At 38.8% G+C, this 26,850-nt stretch overlaps 1 protein-coding gene across 1 annotated transcript; it reads left to right on the top strand.

Moving 5' to 3' along the window:
* Nucleotides 1–19: 19 nt before the first annotated feature.
* Nucleotides 20–26,724, top strand: LOC119727626 (crystallin J1A-like). The gene is made up of 6 exons (XM_038199588.1): nt 20–252; nt 12,621–12,797; nt 18,638–18,819; nt 23,323–23,452; nt 23,690–23,854; nt 24,557–26,724. Exons 1-6 carry the CDS (start codon nt 189–191, stop codon nt 24,796–24,798), a joined length of 960 nt encoding a protein of 319 aa, XP_038055516.1. The 5' UTR covers nt 20–188; the 3' UTR covers nt 24,799–26,724.
* The last annotated feature ends 126 nt before the right edge of the window (nt 26,725–26,850 follow it).

Below are 26,850 nucleotides of genomic sequence, written 5' to 3'. Positions count from 1 at the left end.
TTTCCACCCGGAATTTGCGCCCATGTGCATTGAACGTTTATTTGTGCAGATAGACGGTGCGTAAACATCTAACTTTCCGGTTGAAAATTTTGCTGATATCATTGTTGCACTGACCTGAGTGTGTCACACATTTCCCAGCATCTCATCTCCGATTTGTACAGTCCAGTGCAAGGGAAAAAATCTGCAAAATGAGTTCCGTTTCGAGCCGCGCTATCGGTGCGATTGTGGGAGGTTTTATTGCTGATGCTGCAGGTACGGTAGGGCCTCGTGCATTTACGAATACTTGCCACTCCCTCAAAACAGACTGGGTTCGTTGCTTGAGCTAGTCATGGAGCTATAAACACAGCTTTCAGAAAATCACACACACTCAAATTTGTATCCTTGTGGAGACATTTCTTTGTTTTCGTGTAGTAAAGTTTTTGAGTTTCAAAGTGAAGTTTCAAAATGCTCTTATTTAAACCAGAATTAATTTCCTTGACTGAAATTTCAAATTAATAATAGATAGTGGATATTTTGCCGGAGGTAATGACGGCAAACTAACATTTACTAAAGGTTTGCCGGCGGCAATCCATATCAACAGAGGGCGCTGTACTCTTTAAGATAGGGCTGCATTATAAGATGTATTAAATTCCCACCAAAAGTTGTGAAGCACGTTTGGTGCAGTGGTTAAGCAAAAGCTCTAGTGAGCGGGACGACTCGAGTTCGATCCCGATCCCCGCCACATTTTAAAGGTTTTTTTTCCCATCCCCAAATAAATAAGAATATTCTTCTTTTATTATTTTAACATGTCTCAAACATTTTATTGCAGAGTATTACATTTTCTTTTTCAGATTTGTGGCTCAGAGTTTTCAGAGTTTTCTAAAACTCTTCCATTTGCGACAGATCAACCCACCTTGGAAATTCCTAGTTTTTGAGTAAAATCCATATATCTATTTCGTGAAAACCTTGTGGAGACTATTCATCTATAGAAATTGCCCTGTTGAGACATACATGTAGGCCTATACAATCTTTTGTTCCCTATTGTGGAAATGTCTCCACAAGGATACAAATTTGAGTACACACACACATTTCAAAGTTGGGCCTATATGAATTTGCTTGGTAATCCGCAAGATTTATATCATTAATTTTTGCACTGACTTGTCTTAGCCCCATAAATGTGGCCAATTTACTGGACTACCTCCGTAAATAAAGGCCACACTTGGAACATGTACCCGAAAATGTAGATCTTTGCCAAATTTAGATTTTCACATTTAGACTTTATTCGTAGTTTGTTTACGCTTCAGAAGCACACTCACTCTCTTCATAGCGATAGAAAAGAAGTCCCGCATTTTCAGATGTCTACTTTTCGTGTAGGCCCTAATTCCGTGTTGGATATTAGATATGCAAACGTGTGCATACGAACCTGGAAATTATACGAAATTTAGACATCTGAAAAAGAAGGGACTACTTTTCTATCACTTTAAAGAGGGTGAGTGTGCTTCTAAAGCATAAATAAACTACAAAGTCTAAATGTGAAAATAAAAATTTGACAAAGTTCTACATTTTCGGGCACATGTTCAAAGTGTGGCCTTTATTTACGGAGGTAGTCCAGTAAATTGGCCACATTTATGGGGCTAACACTGACTCACCTACATAATCATTTTAAGTAAAATCAGTGGATATTTGACCGAGTGCATGTGTGAACCGGTCTCCGATATTTATTTAGCTCTTTTACCGGCACAACTTTTTTTACCATGATGAATCTTCGTCTGGTTCCATGCTTTCTTTGTCGTGACTTCGTAATCGTAAAGACATAATCCACGAGATGGGAACCAGGGAAATCGTATAGTCTAGGGCCCTTTCCCTATCTAGTTGGTGACATTTAGAACAAATTTGGGAAAATTTGGGGGTAAAATGATGTTGACGACGACAAAATGCAACATAAAAATAAAGATGGGGATCACCGTATGCGCACGATGTACCATGAACGCGCAATACCGCGCTGAATCGCACAGCACCAACCGTAAATTGCGTACAAAAATTGCAGTTTCTATAAAATGCGAGACCGGTTCATGTTCAATAAACAATTCGTTCTTTTAATTATTAATTAATGCCAAAATGGGAGTGTGCGCTCAATGCAGAAAGGGTGGTGCCACTGCCTTGTGTGTGCATGTGTGCTCAGTTCATTCATGCGAGTGGCTCCAGGTATACATGCTTTTATTTGTCACTTTTCAAGTATTATGTGCATTAAGATTGTGGGTGTTTTATTGTCAGTGATGTGTTGATTCATTGATTTTTATTATTGTGGGTGAGAAAATGTAGCTTTAGAACAAAACAAAACAACAATTAAAGGTGTATGGAACTCCAAAGGGTGCTTTGAATGTTAGGATCATTATTTTTAATCCCATGACATTGACAATGTTTTATGGGAAAACATAAGCACACTAAGATTACAATATCCTTCTAAGAATTTATCAAGGAATGACGACATCTTGAAAAAACATGTAGACAACCATATTGCCGGATGCCTTTCTCCCTAATTGTAAATTTTGTAATACATTTATATGCATAATTTACAGATTATTCCAAATTGGTAATTTATATTTGTTCAAATGTCAGAATACTAGTAATATTAAAAGCTTGTGATGACAGAAGTAGGTAGACTAGTATAGACGCCATGGGTAGACAATAGTCTGAATGGCAGGTCCCAATGGCCCAATACAGCATTAACTTGGCTTCTAATGGCACCATAAAAACCTCCCCTGATACCAATAATGTGCCAGTTATTTCTTCAGTGCCTAATATTTCATCCTATACTAAATTGTTTGGGTTTTTCAATTTTTATTTTTGTCATTGGACAACAAAAAATCATTGCAAGTAGCCTGTTGGGCACTAAAACAAGCCTGTATTTATTTTCAATAAAGCATTGCCTGAATTTGTCAGTGTCACCACTGTCCCCCTAGATGATTGGTCCCCATTTTGACCTTAGGCTTCACCATGACAATGCACTAACCTGTCTGTACTTTCTTCAGAGGTCCTGCAGTTTTGTCCTTTGGAAGCTGTCTATTGACCAGTTGCTTTGTAATTGACAGGTGATATGTGATTGACACTCTTGTATTTGTGGTCATTTGTTTGTTACATGTAGGTCAACACTGGTGCTAGCACCAGCTGGTGACCTGCATGGTTAGTGTGTCAACTCCCATTAGTCTTGGCCAAGTACAAACTAGTCAATCCTTATCAGTTTGAAAATAAGATGTTAGGGGAGTTTCAAACTGTGTTGTTATAGGTGTCTGGATTTCTGTGGTAGTGTGCATACATGTACATGTACATGTACATGTATATGAATACCAATGTATTATAAATTAATTTTCATTTTAAATTTTTCCATTTATTGTAAAATTACAAGATTTGTATTGTTTTTGCTTTCAGCCGTTGTAATAGAATTCATTTTAACCCTGATCCTCCCAAATCTACTTAACCCAACCCATTTTGGGACAATTTTATGGATTTAGAAATATAGAGCATGCACGTTTGTCTAATGCACTTGATATTTATTTATGATGTATTGTTTTATAGTAATACATAGAATGTTCCATTGGTTTTTGTACTTTGTAATATTCTGACAAAATTCATGAAAATTCTTAACAAAACTGTCTCTTAATTAATATTTACTTGCAAGTTAGTACATTTGAGCACAAAAAAAAATGCAATATCATTATGAAGTACAAATTCTATCATGGAGCACAAAGCCTGTACATGTACCTGTATATTTGCATGTCATTTAATCAGCCTTGCAGTCTGTTCATAAGCATGTCTGATCGTATACATGTAAATTGTATGCATGTGACATTCAACAACCTTGGACCCATAATAACCCACACAATATGTTTCCATGGCAATGTATAGAATCCTAGGGTTGCCCGACTGGTTTGTGACGGAACGGGCCATGGGTATCAAACCATGACCAGACTTAAATGGAATACGATAATTATGAACATGTATGCCTCTAAACAGCCAGGGACGAACCCTTTTCCACAAGACTCTCCTAGTAATCAAATTTTTTTGGGGAGGTAGGCACTTTTAATAATGAAAAAATAGTTGAATAAACCATTATCCCAATCGAAGAGGAGACAAAGAGAAGGCCAAAAATGAAAGAGTGCCAAGCCTTACAACTCCTTTCGTGGCAGCTGAACTGCTGCTTGTGTAGGAGGCGGATACTAGGGGTTCGGTGAGAGGGGTACAGGAACTAGCCAGTGAAACACTCCAACACTGTCTTGTGACGTACTGTACTAGCTAACTGATCGGGCCTTGAACCTGAACCCACACTTGCACATGGCCAGGTCAACTATTAAAAGGCCCAGACAGATCCATCCCTGTGTTAATATATTTTGCACTTTATTGAATACATGTTCTGGAACATCGGTTGTGTGTTGCATCAGTAAATGACATACAATATGTAGTGTAACCCTTCATTACATACATTTATTATGATCTGATCCAGTCAAATTTTTTACACCTTTTCTGCCTGTCCCCTCTTGACACCTGTGGACTCCTCCCCTCTCCCTGCCCTCCCCCTCCGCCCACACCTGGCCCAGGCTCACCCCATTGCTGCCAAAACCAGATTGACTACTTGAATTTCTGCATTCAGATACTCATTTGTTTCTTGGTATGTGCCTTACAAAATAGATAAATGTCCATCTTAGTTTCTTCAGTAGAGTGCCCATCACACTGTCTGATTATTCAAACCCAATTTGCCATGGCTTGGTGGATGTCAGTGGCGCCATGCAGCGTGGGCTTGTTTGCTTGCCTGCGTCTGTGCCTTGTCAATTGAATGCTTCCAGCAGGTGCTATTTAACTTGTTGATGACTGAGCCAACATCAAATATTCATGCACTTTACATCAGATAATATTATCGCAGTACTTAATGCAACCCTCACTGTTTGAAATTGAATTCATTCATTAGTGCTGACTCTGCTGTTGTGTCCCTGAAATTGTTCATTAAATAATTAATTCAGTTGAATCCATAAACTACAGTAGTGATTAAGAAAAACAAGCCTTTACTTTTCTGTTTTTCTTCCATCAGATTATATTACAGTATTTTTGGTACTTTTTCAGGTAGTTGCATAAAATTGTAATTTAGCCGTTTGCTTATTTTGCTATAAACAGCAAGCCGTTTGTGTATTTTTACCAGGCAATTTTTTAAAATATCAAAAATAGTACAAACAAGGCCCTTTCACAACTGTTTCTGGAGCACATAATCTGTAGTTTACCTTTTGAATTAAAAAAAAAATAATTTCAGTCTTTAAATTAAGGTAAGTATTTCTCCAGCAACTGCATCCATCGGGCAAAATACAAAAGAACTTTCTGTAAAGTGGCCAATTCCCAGTTTCAATGCTAGTTCAAATCCCTCAGTCTAGTCCAAGTTCATGAACAGAGCCTCCTAAGTCCTCAGTGTGATTTTGGTCAACAAAAGAATGTTGTGGCTTGCCCCCTGGCCTGAGATTTCTTCCAGTGGGGCGACATCGGTTGATGTTATTCATTGTGATCACAGTATGAAAGTAAACTGGTTATAACATGTTGCCATTCAAATGGTGAAAGGTAACCAACATATATATATTTCTTTGTTGGTAAAAGTTTTCTCAGTGTCTAAATTGACAACCCTGCTGCAAATGAATTCCGTTCCCTCACCCAGTTCATTGATTCCCCTTCTCTCCCAGACAGCGTCTTGCCGCTCATTGGCACAAGATGCTGCAGAATTATCCCGAGGCTCCGCTCCAAATGTCTCGGGGTGAAAATGGTATCAAATGCACAGCATTTCCATATCGAGTCTTCCCGCTTCCGTTGGAATGCAGGGAATTATGGATGTTGTCCTGTCTGAGTGGATTTAAAGCACTACGCATCCTTGGTTTTGGTATATTGAAAGGTCTGGTTCAGCTTTTACATGGATCGTGTTGCAGTGTGAATTTGAATCCTATCAAGAAGCGGTTAAAGAACTTAAGCATTACTGTTTATTAGTTCAAGGAAGGAAGGGGGTGGGGCCACATTTCCCTGAATTGCTGTTAAACTTTCCTTGTACAATTTTTGATAATTTACATGAATGCGTACTACATGTATGTAGAAATTCTAAATGTCAAAGGAAATTTGACAAGCATGATAATGTACGATGTACCTGGCGAGAAATTGGTAAAGATGCATGTGCAGTTCTCAAATAGTAAAAACAAATTTGTCCCTCCAGGGTAACCCATGGCTTTCTATGGCAAGAGATTAAATAGTATGTTCAGTTGAGCGCCTTAATTCTTCGCCGACCATGGTATGCCACAGACGCATTCCAATGAGTCTTAGATTAGAAATTATTCACAAATGGTTGACTTCATGAAGGCCATGTGTTGCTATATCTCCCACATCTGAAATGATTAACTTGTGACCGTATTAAAAGAAGCACACGCCATCCATCACCTCCTTTTTGAGCAGATAAAAAGTACGTTTGGAAATCTTTTAGCTGTAACTTAAAGGAATTGATGAACCTGATGCATCTTCTGAATGACTTCAGCAGAAGTCCGCTGGGGACATCTGTGGTCAGCTAACAAGCTTTGATTGATAACTCAATTATGGACACAATGTTATCAGCAAAGTTAATATTTATTTTTTCATAAACACTCATGAATATACGCACTTGTTTTTGGCTAGGGTTTATCAATTTCTTGTTCAGTATATTAAACAATTTGAAAAGCGGGAGGGGGGTCTTCACAGAAAAAAACTGTCAGAGGGATAAGACTGCGCATGTAGGCCCTCTGATTAGAAATCTTAATGATATCAATTTCAAAGCAGGCTTTTTATTAAGTATATAAGAAAAATTCTACTTCAGTATACAAATGTAGTTAGATTTTTTTTCCACAATACTTCGGTTTACAGTCATAAAAATGTTACTGTTTTTAATTTGCAGAACATCTGATTCTGATTTACTAAGTTATGTTTGTCTCGGTTTGATTTTCTTAATAAGGTTTATTTGGTTGAGTACTTAGTCAGTTAGTCCATCTTGACGTCATTGACATTTTGAGTCGGTTCGGCTTCAGATGTTGGGGATAAATCCATTAAGATGGGATGTGGAGTGGATCTGAAGAATCCAAAGCATTTGAACGTGATGACCATGCCAGATTTTCACTCTTAAAAAAAAAGGTCGTGGAATATTCTGTTTGAAATTAAAATGTCAAATTGTTCAATTGGTTTTACTGTTTCAAACTTTATCAGGTGGCGTTCATTTTAACATCTGATGTGCATAGAACTTTTGCAGTAACAAATGTGTTTGTTTGAAAATCCAGACTGAGACATACAGTCATTAATAATAGACAAAATAATTGTGTATAAGTACTTCAAGTACATTGTGTGCTCCTTAACATTTTCCACATAGATTGTAGTAGTGTACATAGTATTAGTTGATGTAAAAACAGTAGGCGACAAGTCGGCCATATTGAATTGGAAAGTTTCAAGCAAAATGTAGGTACAATCTTAAATTTTGGAACTTGGAAAGAGAAATGAAAGCAAGTTAATTCATAACAAATTCCAGTCTGCTTCAATGAATAATTTAAATTTGTAATTAAATATTCCCTAATGTTTAAAGCCATATTTAAAAAACAAATGACAGTAAAATAATGCTGCATTGTGCCTGCATAAATAGTCTGGCGCCATGAAATACATTCAGGTAACTCTACAAAAATGGCCAACTCGTGAATAAGGCTTGTTAAACCACTGGTCCTGTATGACATTGCATTACATCTACATGTCAACATCTTCACTGCAGCATTACTGAGCAAACTCGGCATCCTCATCATTGTTACCACGGCAACAGCATGTTTGCTTTAATCCTCCTTGTGATGCCGTGGGCAGGGACCTCCCATTTACTTGTAACATAGAGCACAACTTGCACTTTCTCTGCTCTCCGAGCGAGCAACTGCACTCTCATCCTCCGAGCAAAACAAACAAAACGTGCAGTCATACCACTTGTACACTTGCCCAAATGAGCCGCAAAACTCCTCAAGTGATCAATACATGTACGCCCAGCATTCACCTTTCTCTATGTCTCCTATTGTGGGAGGCAGTGTGCTTGCTCTTAGCAATACCGCTTCCAAATTCCTTTCAAGGGAATTGGTGCTAAATTTGGCCGATTTATCTCAGCCCCCTGGAATGATTGAAAGGCTTCCTGACTGGCAGAGAGCTTGGTCGGAGTTTAAGTGGGAGCTGAGGAAACGATTAGTTTGTCTGGAGACCAGTGGGGCTTTGACTGGCCAAAACAAACATGGCAACAGAAGCAAGTGATAACTACAAGACATCTTATGAATGACAACAATTTAAAACAGCTCGCTACCTGCGTCTCCAGTGATGAGGGACAGTTGAGACAAATAATCAAGTTTGAGAAAATAGTGATACAAAAGTGTTGCTGAAAATAAATGCTTGGAAGTTGGAAATGTAGTTTGTCAGAACAAGATGGAGTAAAAGTTCAACAGCTTCCTTTTTATTGCAACGTTTCCATGTACATGTAGTGTAATAGCATTACACGGACATTTAATCTTGCGGAAAAATTTAATTTCCAAATTACCGTAATAATACCGACAGTCAGTGAAATAACTCAGTCCTTATTATAGAGCTTCTTGCTGTATGCTCTGTCACACATTATGTAATATTTCTTGTAAACCTTCAGAAAAGAGATCCTTTCCTCTATTTTCCAGCTTACAGTAACACTGTAAATATGTATTTACCGGTAATTTGCAAAGCGCATATTAAAGGTTTGTGACACAAGATGATAAAATCATGCAAATGTGCAGCTAAGTGTTTGTCTTCAACTGACAAAACTCCATGTCTTAAATAAAGCTACTTTTTTTAACTGCATGTAAGATATTTATAAACAGGCTAAAAGAATCTACCTGATTATTGTTGTAGCAGTGATCCATGGAGCATCTCATCAATCTGAAAATAGCCAGCATCTGGGCAGGAACTAGACTCCCAGTGTCCCACTGTCCCCATTTTTAGCATCCTTGGTATGTTTTGGGGGTCGATGACTGTGAGTATCGGCAATCCCCAAAAGTAAACTGAGGCCTGGGGAAGAAAGGAGTATGTGATTTGTGCAGTGATTGGGTCGGGTCAGACTGTTCCACGTTCTTCTATAGGGGAGCCCTGACTAATACCGTTATAAAAGCTCTAAGATGATTGGTTTATTTTGATGTATCGCCCCTTTTGAGAATTCTAACTTTAGTGTCCATGCATGTATTGTCGACTTTTACTGAAAAGTGTAAATTTGATTTAGTTTAGAAAAAAATAATCACACTTCACCTAAGAATCCGTTTGTAATTCAACCGATATATTTTGTTCAGCTTTTAAAATATATCACCAATTTCCTTTCCTGGTCTCTTGTAATTGTCAGTCCATATATCGTTGTATGCGTTTCATCACGGCTACTTTTTTCAATCAGTGATCTTAATCCTCAGTGACCGCCTCAAATTCCCGTTCTCCTCAGGGAAGTAAACTCATCCTCCATCATAAATTAATAATTTACCTCTCTGACATTTCATGCACCTCTCCTCATTCCAATCTCTGACTCCTGCCGCATCTTTCCTTTTTCTTCTTTTACTCATCTTCCCAACGGAATCCTGTTTATTTTCTTCCGATTAATGTCCCCCTGTCTCTTTCCTCCCCCCTCTGCGATCTCTCCATTCCGAGTTCCTAGCCCGATCGGCGACAAAATTTATCTCGCATCATAAATTCTCCAACGTCCTTTCGCCAAAGGAGAAACATGGAGCACTACTGGATGAGTCATCGGTAAACTTGACTCGGCGCGCCGGCCAGCCAGCCGGCCAGAGAAAACCTTGTTTCACGCTTGTGACTTTGTGAAATCTGTATCATCATCAGAACATATTTTTCTTTCTGGTTATTATTTCTCTGTAACGTCTCACACACGCTAATCCGGTTTGCACGATTGCAACACAGTTGTTGAGTGTCTCAGGACGGTATCTTTTCTCAGCCTTGTGCTTGTTTTGTTTAGGAAGTGACAGTCAAGTTTCAATTAAATTTTTTCCATTCATCAAGTTGCTGGTCGGACTAAGTGAGATGATTAAAACCTTATATTACTGAGCCCTGTGATTAAAAACTCTGCACAATTTATGTACACATTTGATTTACAGTGAGCTTGTGTGTGGTACCACATGTGTAATGCATTCCATAAACATTAGATTTCAGTTTAAAATTTCGATACAGAATTTGAAATTGGATTTAAATTTCACTGCTTGTGAAAAGAAAATGAAGTATGTAGCATGTACATATGTGAAATAAGGCGTTTTCATTTTCAAATTCTGATTACAGAATATGAAACTGAATTTCAATTACATTGTTGGTTGAAAACAAAGTATTCTACTTAATGTACATGTAAAATTCAGTGTAGGGTGGTTTATTGAATAAATAGAAGTGTTAAAAGGATACATAAAAAGAGACATTGAATTCAGATTTGGGTAAAAATTCCCACATTCTTATAGTAAACCTAACAGAATCCCACTGTTCTGTGGAAGTTGAAAAAAAAAGTTTCAAAAAGGTTAAAAATTCACTGCCTTGTGCAGGAAACAAAATCTTTCAAAATAAACAAGAAATGTAACATTTTAACAGTAGCTTCTGGACAAAAGTGCAATGCTCCACTGCCTGAGATGAATGTTGCACTGTTTAGCTTAGCGCCAGACTTTATGCAAACACGGGACTGTTTTCAAAACATTCAATTCTCCCCAGCAGTTCATCACCCTAGATGACATCATGCTTGGGATCTTTTTAATCCCAGAAATCGTCGTTATGTTGGAAGATTTCCCAGGAGGCAATGTAATGTCAAGTGCAGGGTGCTTCATCTTTTGGAAGTGGGAAATAATTTGCTGGAAGAAAACAGAGTTGAATCTCAATCTAGTCTGCAAATCTTGGGCAAGAACTTTCTAGTTCAGCAAATTTGGAAGTAAAAGTTAGGATAGATTATTTGTTGCGGTTATCACTGTGATTTTAATATCAAATTGTGAAATCAACAACCGAACAACATTCTTGTGCCAAGGAGACTAAATTTGTACAAATGTGAGAGTTTTATTCTGACGTTTCAGTGCTTTGGTTTATGTCACTGCCAATAGCAAAGTAGATGTTTATTAAGTCAATCATGTTGAAATTATTAATATTATGAGATGGGTGATCTGAGGAAAGGTATCTTTCTCAAATTCCAACTGATCAGTTTTACATCTTCCAGCATCTGTAGGATTTTTTGTTTTCACAACAGAAATAACCTCCGCTTATTTCATCCTTGTTTCAGTCTCTCCTCGTCTAAGATGTCTTTCCTTCCCCCACCACACAAGGCCCCACGTTACATCCTCCCCTCCATTCTCGCTCAGCTGCAGCTGATCCGATTACTCATATCTGTAACAAATATAATTACCGGCCCGTCTCACCAACAAAAGACCCCGATATTGCTTAACTTAACTTCAGAGACAAGAATTTCATTAGGAACACTTGCTTGTTTCACTGTTCCAGATTAATCCTTGGGATATTACTCCTGCTTGGCCATTCTCAATAAACGCAATCTCGTGTTAGACGGGATTTAGAATATTTAAAGTGTATCGAATTACACATGTATGTGTTTATTGGTCATTTCTGTCTTTATTATCGGAAGTATATATTTTTTTGTGTAAAATATTTATTACAGATCAAGGAAACAAGTATATTGTACCATTTTTTTTGGTCATGGATATGACCAAAAAACCAGTCAATTGTGGGTTGGATATTTTTGTGAATGTTTAATATCAGATCAAGGAAACAAGTGCATCACATCATGTGGTTTAAATGTACGTAAAAGATATTATGCAGCAAATCCATACAACTACTGAAAATAGACCCACCAAAAGTATCTTGTATACGGATGAGAGATTGCATTGCACGTATCCCTTCCTATCGATGTTTCCTCCGTCTACATTACTATAGATCTAGACACCAAGACTCCATCAACGCTGGCAGATTATTTGACTTGGTATTGGGACAGCTGCTTGCTCATCCTGTGCTTACCGGTTTGTGGCAGGATGGACTCCTCAGCAGAGCTCGGCCCAATTAAGACCGACGAACGCCACACTCTTGGCAAAGAAACTCCCTCAATGCCTCACATGAGAATGTTGACAGTGATTCTAATGTGGCTTGGTGCAGAGTTTGGCACAGTAGCTGAATGAAAGTAGGCTGTCACTTGGGACTTAGATTTGGTACAATTCAGAATTTTTGACTTCACAATTTCGTGTAAAATTGAAGGAAAGTTCACAATTGTGCAGTAGATATATACATACATGTAAACATTGTAGTGAATTTTGGCAGGGACGTTGTACTGACGTCTAGTGTTTATACCTCGCTGAAGGGCAAAACTTAATAGTGACATTGTATCTGTATGATTCCATATTGTCATATTGAGTGAAGAATGTACTGGCTGTTAAATTTGTTCCAGTTTTTTTCTATAACCTGGCTTTGTTTTGTGTTGAGTTTTTCTCCTTGATTTAAGCAAGGTGCCTTGAATATCATGATAGCATTTAATTCTTTGTAACAGTATTTTCATGAACAATTTCCTATTGTTTTTTTCTTCTTTTTAACTTATGAAGGTCTTCCTCTTCACTGGATTTACAACACAGCGGACCTCGGTGCCATCGTGGCCAAATATGACAAGCCAGAGTTCATTCCAGAGGGTCAATGTCCATTCTACAAAGTACCCACAGGATCTCTGAGTGCCTATGGTGACCAGTGCTATGTCTTGCTGAAGTCCTTGGTGGACAACAAAGGTACGCTTAACCAGTTAATTGATGCTGTAAAAAGAGTGATCGTTTAAAGATGTAATGCCTACACTAAACTACTCAAATTGATCACGAGCATTCATAATAATAATAATAATATTAAAATTTCTACTGCGCATTATCCAAATAAAATTGATCAAATGCGCCTTACATTAAGAACAATAAGACTTTAAGATTCAAAGATGAAGTACCGACTCACAGACTACTAAAAAAATAAAATATGATGACAAGCTTTCAAACCATTTAAGGCATGCATTCTTCAATTTAGGTTTTTTTTTTCTGTTCAAATTGTGAGCCCAAAAATTGTGCTTATTGATTGAGAAAATGAAAGTGTTTAATCCTTGACTAAATAGGGTGGAGGTATTAACATCTCTTGTAAAATCAGCAGTGCTGCACATACATTAATTGTTTTCATAATTTTTCCAGGAGGAAGAAACAAATACTTTACATTACATTTAAAGCTTCCCGCAGAGCACTCATTTGAAATTCCATGATTTCCCAATCAGCAAGGTCGTTTCCGAACACCTCCCGCTTAGTGTAAAAACGGTTGGGATAAACAAAGCCGGGAAATATTGATCATCGCGGCCCACGTCAGCGCGCGAGGCACACTCGCAAGGTGTGACAGTGGTTCGTCTTGTCTTATTACCCAACGACTAATGCATCACGACATGCTACGTTCCACTCCATGAATATAAAGCAGCTAGTTCCCAGACAGCAGAGGAGACAGATTCTAAGTAGAGGAATGAATCACAACATGGATAAAACGAAAAGAAAAAAAACTTTAAGACTAAAGAACTTTGGAGTCTGCGAACGGTTTGGGTATCAGAGTTTCCCGGCCTTAAATTGAGGGTTATTTGCCTCAGGGATTGGGGAGATCCATTCATGTTGCGTGTGTAGACTCCACCTGCTAGAATTTTCTGCCGTGGGACAGGTTTTTATGTTCCAAAATGTGCTAAAGTGCATTCAAGTTGTAACTTAATGGATGGATTTTCCCCCCTTTTTTCTTCTTGTGAATGGTTTGCTGTACTGGGTCGTGATGTTGGGCCGAGGTTTGAAAGATTAGACAGGCCATTTATGTGATATGCGCTGGAGGGGAGATATTTGACAGGGGTTGTTACGGAAAGGCCCGTGGGGGTATGCGTCAAGGAAAACTGGGAGGAAACTGGAGACTGATGGATGGGAGGCTTAAAGAGAGTATCGCATCTTGGGGTTTCTCAATGATAAGACCTGGATATTATGTGAAATTTTTCACTTTGCAATTTCCAATCTTTACATTGTCAAGAGTTTGTGGCTAAGTTAGTTTTTAGTCTCAATTAATTTGTATATTTAACCAAAATAATTTAAAACTTCCAACTTTGTTATACTTTCAAGATTTTCTTGCTAGGTAAACCTTCAGTGTAAGTTGATAACAACTAATTTAATAAAATAACTTACTTTTTACTGAGCACTAATGTTTTTTCACATTGAAAGGAATCATTTCTTTATTTGACTCTGTCCATAGACAGACTGCTTGACAATTTACTTTCCCGATGCAGACTGAACGTGTAACACAATATCACTAGTCTAGCGCTGTCTAAATTTGTCCATCCCGTGGGCACGGTGGCTAAATATACCTAGTCATTAGCGGCGCGGCCGTCAGCAGGTTTGCGCCCGGAATGCAAGGGTCATCAGTAAATTCACTCCAGTGGTACGTTGTTAATCTGAAATACGCCCGATCCACTTTGTTTAAATACACTCCTTGGTAAGTCTAGAAAGCATCTCAAACATCCTGATTTGGAGTTCGTTTGTAAACCTAAGTTTGGTACACGGACTTCTGTTATCTTTGGGTTCTAATATTTCATACGTGCCCATCTTTTTAATGAAGGTGACATCCGTTGCAAAGATGATTTCATTTGGTCAGTTGTATGGAGGGATTTTAGTTAATTACATTCGTGCTGTTAAGAATATTGATCTTTACATTAAGGCATTGCTTTGGGGAAGGGGGGGGGGTCATTAGAAGCACCGGTCAACGGATATGACAGAAGGACACATTTTGATTGCATGGCTACTCCGCGGTTGCTGTGTCACCGTGTTTTATGGATGAGATATTTATTGATGGGGACGGCATCTTGTATCAGAGTTGGTCACATTGCAAATCCAATATGAGGCCTTTGTTCTGATTGCGGCAGGATAAATAAAAGAAAATTGGTATTCTCTGAAAAGGGTTAATTTGGGAGATGTGTATCATTAAAGGGGTTGTGTATTTTGTGAATTTTAATCAGCAATTATGGCCCCGCCCCAAGTGGAGAGTTGTAATGTTTCTTTTCCTAACACAATTTTACAATGCTTTCTCGATACAATACATTGTACCAGTAGTTAAATTAGGGTTGCCTAGAATTGCTATAAGATGATTCAAGATTATACATGTCACAACATCAGGAACTTGAAAGATGTATTAACATGTACACATTTTTACATGTACGGGTAGCACAGGAAATAATTATTTAAAAAAAATAATAGCTTAAATATAACCATATTATTAAGGGAATAAATGTGTGCTCTGGAGGTTTTTATCACTCGTTTAATACCGCTTAGAGTCTGGGTGCTGATAATTACCCGAGCCGGAGGCGAGGGTAATTATCAGCACCCAGACTCTAAGCGGTATTAAACGAGTGATAAATACCGACCGAGCACATATTTATTCCCATTCATAAATACCTTATCCGTAAAAATTTTTCAAATAATTCGTTCAAAAAATCCCGATTTTGTTCAACAAGTTCACTTCATGCTTTTTGAAACATCCCTCTAGCAAAATAATGGAGTGTTCAGCTGGCGAGTAAGATGTAAACAACCCTTTTATGGAGATTGACGCGCGCGTAACATGTTCTGCGCGATGTCACGCAGAACGCACCTGGGGCGTTGCGTTTTGAATTTAGAACTATAAAATTCTGACTCGCTTGTAGTGTTGCGCATGCCTACGTGAGGATTGTGGACGTTCAACCAATGAAACGGTAAGAGGCACTGGATTTTTAGGAGTCCACATTTTATTGTGACACTGGAAAAGTGTTTAAGACCAGCTAGCCATGTCTTTATCATCCGTTTAATACCGGCCACGTGACGGGCTCTCGACCAATAGGAATGGCTAAACTGTCTGAGGTATTTATGAATACAAATTATATAACGTATTGTACAGCTGAAGTCCACATAATGTCAGATTTCATTTATGGAATTGTCAAAAAAGGTCAGGAATAAACAAAGCAAATATTCATGTAATCAAAGATGAAATCAGAAATGTAAAAAAAGGTTGAGAGGGCATTTAGAACCACATTTTACGTCCTCAAGTCAAGCCACAAAAGTAAGAAACACTAATACATCACATTCCTACGGGCAATTCAATTAAGAATTCCATGCATCTAATGAATATTGATTATTAGCATAATACCCACACACACTAAGCCTTCATCACTGTCTGTTTAACCACGAGTCTTAGAACTGACATTCTAAATGTCAAGCAACTTGAAATATTCATTAGAATCACTTTACCCTAGATTATGTATCTAGGCCCTCAGGGGGAAGGGAATATTAAATTTCAGTTAAGATCAATCAGATCAAGTTCTCAGACGAATCGCTGCCTGGAAATCGATGTCTGGGTCTGTCTGATTTGGTCGTTGGAACTCAGTGTAATTCAAGACTTATTTTGTCATGTGCTGTTTTATGGCCGTTCCTTCTACAAATTGCTTGAGTTGTTCTAGTGTTTCAATCAGTCATTGATGAGTGGCGTCAGTTTTCAAGACAACATGAAATTTGAGACGTTGGTTCAGTTTTCACATCAAACATTCAAGGAGTATTTGGAGTTATATGTTTGAACATGCAGGGGTTTTGGCGCTTATATCTCTTCCCAATTAAAACAGTACCCCAGGTGGAAGGCCTTTAGCCGACTTATTGTATTAAGTACATTTTACTACTCTGTCACACGTAGGTTTTTCGTCATTTTCCTATACTTTAAAAAACCTGCGTTTGCTTCCATCACAACCTATCATATTACACACATGACACGTGTTGTATTTCTTCACTTTCTTTATTCCCGAAAAGAAAAGATGTTTCAACATACCTTAAAGATGCCGTCAAGTCAAAGGTGTCAGAACGTATCCATTTTTCTTTGAAATCCTGAGTCCTCGTGGACTTCCTCTTGCAATGTTTTCACACGGGACAGCCAAGATTGATGGAAGGAGGACCGGCCGGCATCTTCACAGAGCTAGAAGGATGAAGATGATTCACAAGGCTGGAATGACGCAGGTATCCTGAGCCACACTGACTGTGCTGGAGTGTGTCTCTGTGTGTGTTCTGCCTCAGTGCTCTACCGGTAGTGACATTGGTGGTTTATTACTACGGCAACTGCTTGGGAGACGGGGAATCCAATGCTGGCCAGGTAGAAATGAAATGTTGTTTCTCGGGCTACAAGAGTACACCTTGTGTTGGTACATGCATGGATTTCCAAATGATGTTCAGTTCATAAGCTGAACAGAATATTAGTGCATGCAAGATTTTAGGCTTTGCATAGTGGAGTATCATTATCGAATTGGTTTGTGGTAATGCCATGTGGTAATCGCTCAGTAGATATTTAGTTCTAATAAGAACTTGTCCTGCTTATTATCAACTTTCGCTAAGTAGTTTTAGTTCTGATAAGAACAGTCCTGCTTAGTTCTAAAAGAAATTGTCTTTGGTCTCAAAGTTTCGACTAGCCTGCTCTAGTCATAGTGAGGAGACTGAATATTTATAGTAGACAACCATTTACAAAGAAAGCTGGGATTGTCTTCAGTGAAGATATTACTTACAGAGAAATTTGATGGTAATGTAATTTATATTTCGTAAGATTTATTAAATGTACACACATAGGGTACTCAATGCAGTCATGGTACAAAAAAGCTTCTTTCCTTTCCAAGATGCATCTTTAAAACTGCAAAAAAAAAATCAATGTTGTTCTGTTTGTTTGAGTTCTATTCTTTGAATTAAAAAAATACTGTGACAGGACTGTGCTCTGCAACATAATGCACTTTGCGACTCAGTTAACACCCGCAAGATGGCAAATGTAATGTGCTGTGAAGGATTTTGAAAATAAGATTATATCTCCAAGAGGATATAATTTCCCGAGAAGAGACAAGATGGCAAAGTTACTCAGGTGTGAGTAAGCGTCCATCGCGATGTGACGTGAGTGCACCTGACACTGCAGCCATGCTGACCTCAACGAAAGCACGTCAGCCATGTAGGGAGTATCATCGCATGATCCTCACACCTGCAAATAGGATTGGCCTGTGGGAAAGGGAAAAAAATCCTGTTCCCATCTCAAAAATATGAATGCATGAAATCCCTGTTTTAAAAATGATTGGTTTGTCACAAAAAGTAGCTTCCTGGATAGAACAACTGATCATGAAATCCGTGCCCCGTTACCAGATTTTGTAAACAATAATCTTGCACTTTCCTTGGACGTTGAAAATGTCCAAGATATTCAAAATCGGATGTTTAAATATGTTTTCATTGGTGTCGAGGTTCTTAAATGTCTTTGTTTTGTATTATACTTTAATTTAAAGTAGGATGTCCTTCAAATTCTGCTAATATTTGTACAATTTTATCCATGTACCGATATTTTGAATACCATACACCATGCCATGTATTAAACGTCTGGACTTTTCCTTTCAGCTAAGGTTCAAGGCACTATTGTACAAATTTAACAATGAATTTTAAGCTCATCAAGAAAGATGTTTGACAACATTCTGAAAAGATGCATTTGTAAGTCAAGTGAAGACTCATAGTTCCTCTGTTCCTGTTTCATTCTTCATTTCTCTATTCAGGGTTGAATGTGGACAGTTACAAGTCCAGTTTGAAGTCCACCTTTGGCCCCGGCAGTGCCTACGATATCGACCACTCGGGACCCAAACCAATCAACGGACCATGGATCAGTCATAATATATCAAATTTCCTGAAAAACTGCAATGAGAACAAGGAGAAACCTGGAGACACGGAAAGCAAAGATGTAAGTGAGCATGGTGGCCTTGAAATCAGAGATTTGAAACTTAAAAAAAGTCAGGATTGGAAGAGGACATCATGACATTTGTGGACTTGCGTGGTCTTCACACCAATGCAATTTTTAAGGTACATGTACACTGTACATTGTAATTTGAGGTCCAGAATCAGTTGAAGTAAAATTTGCCAGAGTTAAAATCTGTTCAAATTTTCCACATTGCTTTGGGTGTACTTGTGATATCATGATAACAAAGTCTTTTTTGCATTTCGAATACTGTGCATGCATGAATTGATCAGTATAAATTCCCAGTTTTGGTCTAAATAGGAAATTTATTAACAAGGGATTGTGTTTCATGCATATTTCCCCGGAACAAGGTTGAAAACCACTCCAGGTACAGGGCTACAAGAGAAATAAAAAGAAGAGTAGGTACTCGGGAAAACAGGAGGTAGACATTTCTTTTCTTAACCCCTTGACACTGGTATTGTCATGCCTCACTTTACCGGCTTACATGCATGACTGCACATCGGCCTTTGTCCGGTGACAGCTGCACTGTCCACAGACCGCATTCCACGGCATAGCATGGCTTACAACATACAGGACAGATTAGCGGACTGCAGCCATGCATCAGCTGGCGTTAAGGGGTTAAATAGTGCATCTCACGTACATATCGGTCTATTGTGCCATATCTTGAGATGTATGCATATATTTCACATCTTTGGCAGAGAGTCATTTAAAAATATTGACATATACTATGGTCCAGTAGCCTTATCTCAGGTGCCCGAAAATTAGCCCAGTAAATAACCCCCACCCTAATGACAATGTGTCATGAAGGATGGCAAGCATGGTGGCAAACGACCCTCCGAGGTGTCATTAGTGTCATCGCCATCTAACTAATGACGCTTGCGAACATAAATGAGTTAATGGTCCATACAAGCACAAACGACATCCAGTTAGAATTTTGAAAGAGGTCAGGTAAAATTGGAACATTTTCTTTCCAAAAAAAAATACCCCACAGAAAGTGTACTGACCTCATATACATGTAGTGGCCAATTTTTCAGCATCTAACAATGCATGCTGTCAAATATCTCCAGCTATTTTCACACCGTTTTGTAGAAAATGTAGGCTAATTTGAAGAGTGCATTCACAGCGTGTTCAAGTGGACTAGCTGATAAATAGGACAGTCATGGGCGATACAGAAGCATGTAGGAAGGATGTAAGCTGAAAACATTCTTAGATGTTCCATGGAGGCACTACTTAAGGATCACCAAGGGGGAAAGTGCAGTAAACTGCTACTGTAGACATGTTGGCGTCTGACGGGATGAATGTGAAATTCTATTATCTGTTGAAAGCAACCCAAAAATCCCAATAGACCTAAGACTTAATGACGTCACGGTTTTTTTCATGTGCACTTTCCTATGAGAGTCGGGTGGGATGCGTTCCACCTCATAGGAAAGCGCACATGTAAACAAAGCGTGACGTCATTTTGTATTCAATGCAAGTCTATTCTAGCAAGGTTTGTGTCACATTTGGTTAGAAATTAATAAGATTTCTGGTCTGACTGTTTAATTGGACTTGACTTGAATTTGAAACTTGGGTAATGATTATTAGTGTTGAAAGTCTGGTTTGAAATATTTGAGTGTATTTCTCTTGAAAATGGAACTCATCGCACCCCCACCCCCAGAGTCCACCCAAAAAAGTTGAAGAGGCACTTGTAATTTATTGTCTGTGTCTGAGAAAGAAAGACAATTTTCTATCTTTTCTCAAAACAGTCTTCAGGGGCAGATCCAGCTTTGGCTCATTGGGGGGGGGGGGGGGGGGGGGGGGGGGGGTGTTAGCTATTATGTTAGGGGGGTGGGGGTGGGTTTAGCAGATGTGCAATTTTTTTTTGAATGATTTTCCTATATTTGCGGCCCAAGTGGGGAGGGGGGGGTCAGGGTCAGACTTTGAGGTTTACAGTCAGGCTCTTGAGTCAAAATCCGTCTGTTCAATTTTTTTTGGCGTCTTTCTATTCCTAAATATCTAGTTTCATTTTTGTGGGGGTGCAAGACGGCACTTGACTTAATGCGCAAGTCATAACTGCCAACATTCAGTAGCAGACATGTTGTCTGGGTCCGTAATTCCCCCTGTTTATATCCCTGTGTGTTCGTGGGTGCCACAGAGCCCTTGAGAGGCACTCATGGAACATTTTCAAATACTCCCCTCAGGACGTTGAAGAACTCCAATCAACGTAAGAGAATGTTGAAAAGGAGGATAGGGCATGGACTAGTTTGGGAAGAGAATTAGGGAGCATTTTTGTGGGGAGTTTGAAAGAGAAATTGAATTCAGAATTGCTAAATTATTTTTTTGAAATTGGGAAATTATGAATTTTGCAACTCTAAAAGTTTATTTTTTGAATTGCTAAGTTAATTTCGTAGATTAACCTTTTAAAATCACTTTGTTTTATAAATTTGTTTACCTATCTACCTTCTACATGTACAGTCACTGAGGAACTGAATTTAATATATTTATCAAAAAAAATGAAAAACGAACACAAACATAGCATGGATAAAATAATCATTTCCCTAAGAAAAACAAATAGTATTTGTATTCAGACAATTGAAAATCCCTAACCTAAATATAAATTCAAATTGAAAGCGGCCATTTAACAGGAATGCAAAATTTCTGACCCCTTTTATTTATATAATCCTTGTTTTTTTTTTGCCAAGGGCCCACATTTCCACGTTCCATTTTCTCTTAGCTCCATCCAGGTGTTTAAACTCTTCCCAAGTCCAGGTGCCCTGTTCTATTTACAGAAATTATCCTGTTAGAAAACAGCAGCATTGCTCGGGGCATTGGTATTATCCCAAAGAAAATTTGTAGTGGGTTTACCAACACGCCTTACGACATCTAGTTTTACAATGTACATCGCTGTTGTTGTTGAGACGCCTACAGGTTCAAATTGCTTTTAGCTCCATGGTCTGTGCTTGATCTCGGTATTTGCAAAACTGAAGTCGGAATGGCAGTAACTCCAGGCATGCAAATTCCATGTGTGATTACCAAATTATCCCCGGCCACTGATATGCATTAAATTCGGGGGCAGTTATTAAACCTGTGATGACCTCAAGATGTGATGAAACAGGGATGCCCTTTTACAAAATGAAAGATAAAATCTTGAACTTGTCGAAGTTTTCTTTGGGATCAAGTAAAATGACCTTGTAAAAAAGACTCTGCACTTTTTTTAAAAAGTGCAAACATCCTATCTTCAGGCCTTGAGACCTTCCTGCATATAAAATCAAAAACATAAGGTCCTCCCAAGTTCACAATGTATTTCAGATCATCTGAGTTTGTAAGTAGCTTGCAGCAGCACTTTTTCCTTAAAGATATTTTCTATTTAGCAGTAAATGGAATTTGGTGACCTCAGTATAGTTTTTTTTAAATCCACAAACATAAAAATACATGATAGAACTTGCTTGTGTCTTGAACTTCCAAGATGTATCAGTTGAGGTTCAGACCCCCTGTAGTATGGCCGATTGTCTGCTAATTATCTCGGAAGTCACTGGCCTGGAGTTCCTGACTGTTTTCCCATAAATAGCTGAGACTTCTTGCAGTAATTAAAGTAGGAATTGCTGAGCACCACAGGGGGACTTGACGTGACATGCAAGAAAAGGCTCAATGAGAAATTGAGTTTGACATTGAAAGATGTTATGAAGACAGGCCTTCCAGAGAAGTTCTGAAATTATTGTCTTGAAATCATGGTGACAGAATATGTCTGAGTCTGGAATGAAGCACAGAAAGTTAGCAATATCATCAATCAATGTGTCTTCTTAACACCCCCCCCAACCCCCCCCCCCCCTAAAAAACCAACAAATTGATATTATTCTAAAGTTACTTTGCTGAAATTGCCACCTGACAAAAGGGGATATCATTTTTTCCACTTCACACACAAATTTATTGATATTTTAGAGTTCTGTCAGTCATACATGGGACTCACTTTGTGACCATTACTTTAATGTATGGACCGTGTATCTTGCTTGCCTGGCATGTCGTCAGACTGCTGTTCATTGTGGTCTGTTCCTCACAGCAGCTTGCCAGACACTCCCACAGTGCTTCTGTGAATGATTGTCCAGGAGGGACCATAGGAGATGCCTAGGCTTGACAACTATGCACAGGCAGTGCTGGTACATCCTTTCATTGATTGATGGAAAAGCAACAAGAGTTTTTATTTCAGGATGTGATATATTCCCAACAAGAGAGTTCTTTTGGAAGAACAGAAAAGGAACTTGACAGCTGTTTTGTGGTTACAGTGTTTTTATTGATCAAAGTTCAGTTAGGCAACACCAGCAAAAATCCTCCTCCCCCTAAACACCCCCCCCCCCCCAAAAATAAATCCTGAAGTCGATACTCAAAATTTGTATTGTTTGTTCTTCATGACCCATTGACATTCAGGTATTTATGCGTAATGTAAACAGGGGAATATTGGACATGATAACTGTATTATAAAATAACACATATTATTGTGTGATATTTCCTTAGATGGATGGCGTGTGCAAGATTAGTCCCTTGGTGGCGCTCTACGCTGGTGATCCTAAACTCATGGAGTACGTGGAGACTGTTGTGAGGATCACTCAGAATAATGACATCGCTGTCAGGTTTGCACTGGCAGGTTGGTATAAAGTCCAAATTTTAATCTATGTGGTTGCCTGGTACTCTGAATACAGTTTGTGATTCATGATCAGAGGGTCAAGGGTTCACATCCAGCCACTTCACCCCCAGTTGCCTCTCTCCACCCAGGAGTAGAAGGGTACCCGCGTTAGCTAAGAGTAACCTTCAATGGACTGGCATCCCATCCAGGGTAATAGCAATATTCTCAGTTGTTTCATGCTATTTTTCTCTCACACAGGTGCTAAGCTTGTGGAGGACTACGTCTTGAACGGTCCCAATCCTCAGGCTGTGGACAAGATGATGAGCTCTGTGGATTCCGAGGCTAAGGATGCCATTCAAGAGGTACTGAAGACCAAGACCGAACCCCATGCTGAGGTGGTAAAGAAGAACGGCTCTAGCTGTGGTAAGTGGCAGTTGATGGTTGAACAAAGGTCTCTTTGCTTAGTGGGAGAAACTTGTATAGGGCTCAAATTATGGCCGACATGATGTCTTACTTTTTATCATATTTGTCCCAAAAAGGGAGGTGCTTGGTCGAATCATGCAGTCCCTTCAAATTAAATTAGCTTTTGCCCTTCATCGACGTATAAACACTGTATACTCAGTGTGTTACCTCCCGAGTGAAAGTTGGAAAAAATCACATCTTATGAATAGTTAATGCGGTACCCACTGCTATGTACATCAGATTCGAACCAGCCAACCGATCCCGTTAGCTCGGTGGTCGAGTTGTAAGACATCTGCACTAGAAAGCAGGAGGTCGTGGGTTTGAGTCCCACTGGAGTGATTTTTTCCAACTTTCACTCGGGAGGTAACACACTGAGTAAACAGTGTTTATACATCGGTGAGGGGCAAAACCTAATTTGATTTACATCACCCCGACGCAAAATTCCATCCTATGAATACCTTCAAATTAGTAAAAACGTTTGACGCCTTGCATTCAACATCTCAAACGTGAAGGGGCTCTTTCATTTTTTCGAGCAAATTTTGATTGTAATTTCTCCCTCTGGACATGAACTGCTGTTTCCAAGGAAAATGTTGGATCTAAATTTACAGACAACATACAATATCAAACTTTTAACCAAAAATTAAATTTTTTGTAATATTTAAGCGATGCCGGGCAACTTCAAGAATGCCCTTCACGGAGTGGTGAATGCCACCGATGACTTCGTGACCTCTGCTCGTCCTTCCATGGTTGCTGGGGGAGACAACGTCTCTCGTCTCATGTTCATCGGGACTTGTCTGGGAGCTCAGGGTGGGGTCGAATCCCTGCCTTCTGATTGGCTGAGTAAGACCACCAAGGCAGGCGAAATCAAGGGCCTGGCCGAGCAACTGTTTGCAATGCGAAAGTAGAACAGATTGGTTGGTGAGGGAAATTGCTCATTTACAAAGTAAATGTTTGGCAGTGATTTCCTTTCTTAGTTGGGATTTCTAACTTTCAATTTAGTTATTTTATTTGCAGTTTCAGTTGTGTGTTTTGTGGCATGTTTATTCAAATATTACGATAGCTGCCGTCTGTTTCCAATATTGATAAAAAATCTATTAATTTCCCAATGCAGTAGTAAACATTTGAGCAAGAGTAAACCACCCGTATGGCATAAAATGTGTTAAATTATAAAAAAAAAATCAAATAATCTCTGAAAGAGAATTATCATTGGAAACTAAAACCAGTTTTGTGATTTTTTTGTGCTCTGTTGAATGAAATAGTATCTGTATCTGTAGCATACTGCAAACAAACTCCACTATGGGATATAAGGTTGCAGGTGAGTGGTGGCTAGCAGCATCCCTAAACAATTTTGTTAGTAGGCGCCCTTAGTGTTGAAGACAACTGCATCTCATGGAGTCTTGACTTAAAGGACTCCACTGAAGTAGCTTCCCTGACTTCTGTAGGAAGTAGGTTCCACTGAGCTGTTGTTCTTGGTAGGAAAGAATATCTGTAGCAGTCCTTGTTAGATGTAGGGTGAACAAAGGATAATGAATATAATTTTCTAGTTAAGATTTTGTCCCGTTTGGAATCAACTTGGTACTGATCAACATCAATTGCGATTTTGTGGTGAATGGATTTGTAGAGCAAGGTTAGTCTGGATATGGTTCTGCATTCCTCCAATGATTTCCATCCGAGGTGGGTGATCATGGATGAGACACTACTTGTGCGCCTGAAGTCCTTACAGACGAGTCTTGCCGCTCTGCGTTGGACAGCTTTCAGTTTATTTTTGTGGTCCTGATGGTATGGATCCCATATGCTGGCGCGATATTCTAACTTGGGTCTGACCAGGGTCGTATATGCAGTTTCTTTAACTTTGGTGGAGCAGCTGAACAGATTCCTGCGCAACAGTCCAAGAACTTTGTTTGCTTTAGTAGTAGAGTTACTTATGTGTTCAGCCCAGTTCAGTTTGTTGTTTAATTCTACTCCCAGGTAGGTGTGATTTGTGACTGTTTGGAGAGGATTGTCATTTATCTTAAAAGATGACAGAAGAGGTTCTCTTTTGTGGGTCATGTGCATGGCATAACATTTGGTGATGTTGAATCGCATCTGCCACTTGGACTCCCAGTTACAAAGGGTAATGATGTCGTTTTGTAGTTTCTGAAGTAGGTCACTAATCATGTAGGTGACTCGAATACAACACTCGAGAGTCGTGCATTATGAGGCTGAGGTTACAACACAGACCTTAACTTTTTTGTTCACTAGCCAGCCGGGCTACTGAAACAGACTCTTAATATTAGCTCTCGGGTATTTTCACTAGCCCGCCTTTCTTTTGTGGCTCAAATACAAAATGGCATATTTTCAGGCTCAATTCTGAGGCAATTATGTTTTTATGAAACGGCTCTAATAATTTAACCATAAAATTAGACACAAATTAATGAGGTTTTCTTTCTGAATTTAATGATTTAATTCTTCCTGTCCTTTCATCTTTGCCGTATCCCAATAATTTTTGTCTCGCCAGGCGGGCTACTTAAGGAATAGTTTGACTAGCCCGCCGCTGTTGTGACTTGCATTTGGCTAGCAGGGTACCGCTAATTTCGAACCGTGTAACACTTACAATAAATGTGTCGTATCAAATACGAAAATGATTTCCCCTAACTTTGAAAGAAAAACCATTTAATGAAATGCAAAAAATCAAGTTATGAAATTTAATAACTTTCAAAGGTAGTCTTCAACTATTTTCCATGTATTTAAAGTTTGTATGGAAACATTTCTTAGAGTTAGAACTTTGCCATAATCCTCTAATATATGTTTTAAAATAAGATTAAGAATAAATTGAAATGGCCAGAATTGTTTGCCTCGTTGGTTTGTTTAGTTATTTAAAAGGTCAGTCAAAAATACCGCAAGTGAAAACAAAATCCCCTATTTTTTTCTCCTCGAAGTTTTTTTTGTAAGATTTGAATTCATTGATGAACTGTTTC

Source organism: Patiria miniata, unplaced genomic scaffold, assembly GCF_015706575.1.
Source record: "Patiria miniata isolate m_02_andy unplaced genomic scaffold, ASM1570657v1 HiC_scaffold_20, whole genome shotgun sequence".
Lineage (NCBI taxonomy): Eukaryota > Metazoa > Echinodermata > Asteroidea > Valvatida > Asterinidae > Patiria > Patiria miniata.
The sequence above is the reverse complement of the archived record's forward strand: the minus strand, read 5'-3'. Positions and strand labels throughout refer to the sequence as shown.

Excerpts from the sequence above, each read along its gene's own strand:
- LOC119727626 (XM_038199588.1), top strand. The coding sequence starts at position 189 with ATGAGTTCCGTTTCGAGCCGCGCTATCGGTGCGATTGTGGGAGGTTTT. Across the intron at positions 12,798-18,637 it reads GTCCTTGGTGGACAACAAAG|GGTTGAATGTGGACAGTTAC; the intron begins GTACGCTTAACC and ends TTCTCTATTCAG. Across the intron at positions 23,855-24,556 it reads GAAGAACGGCTCTAGCTGTG|CGATGCCGGGCAACTTCAAG; the intron begins GTAAGTGGCAGT and ends GTAATATTTAAG.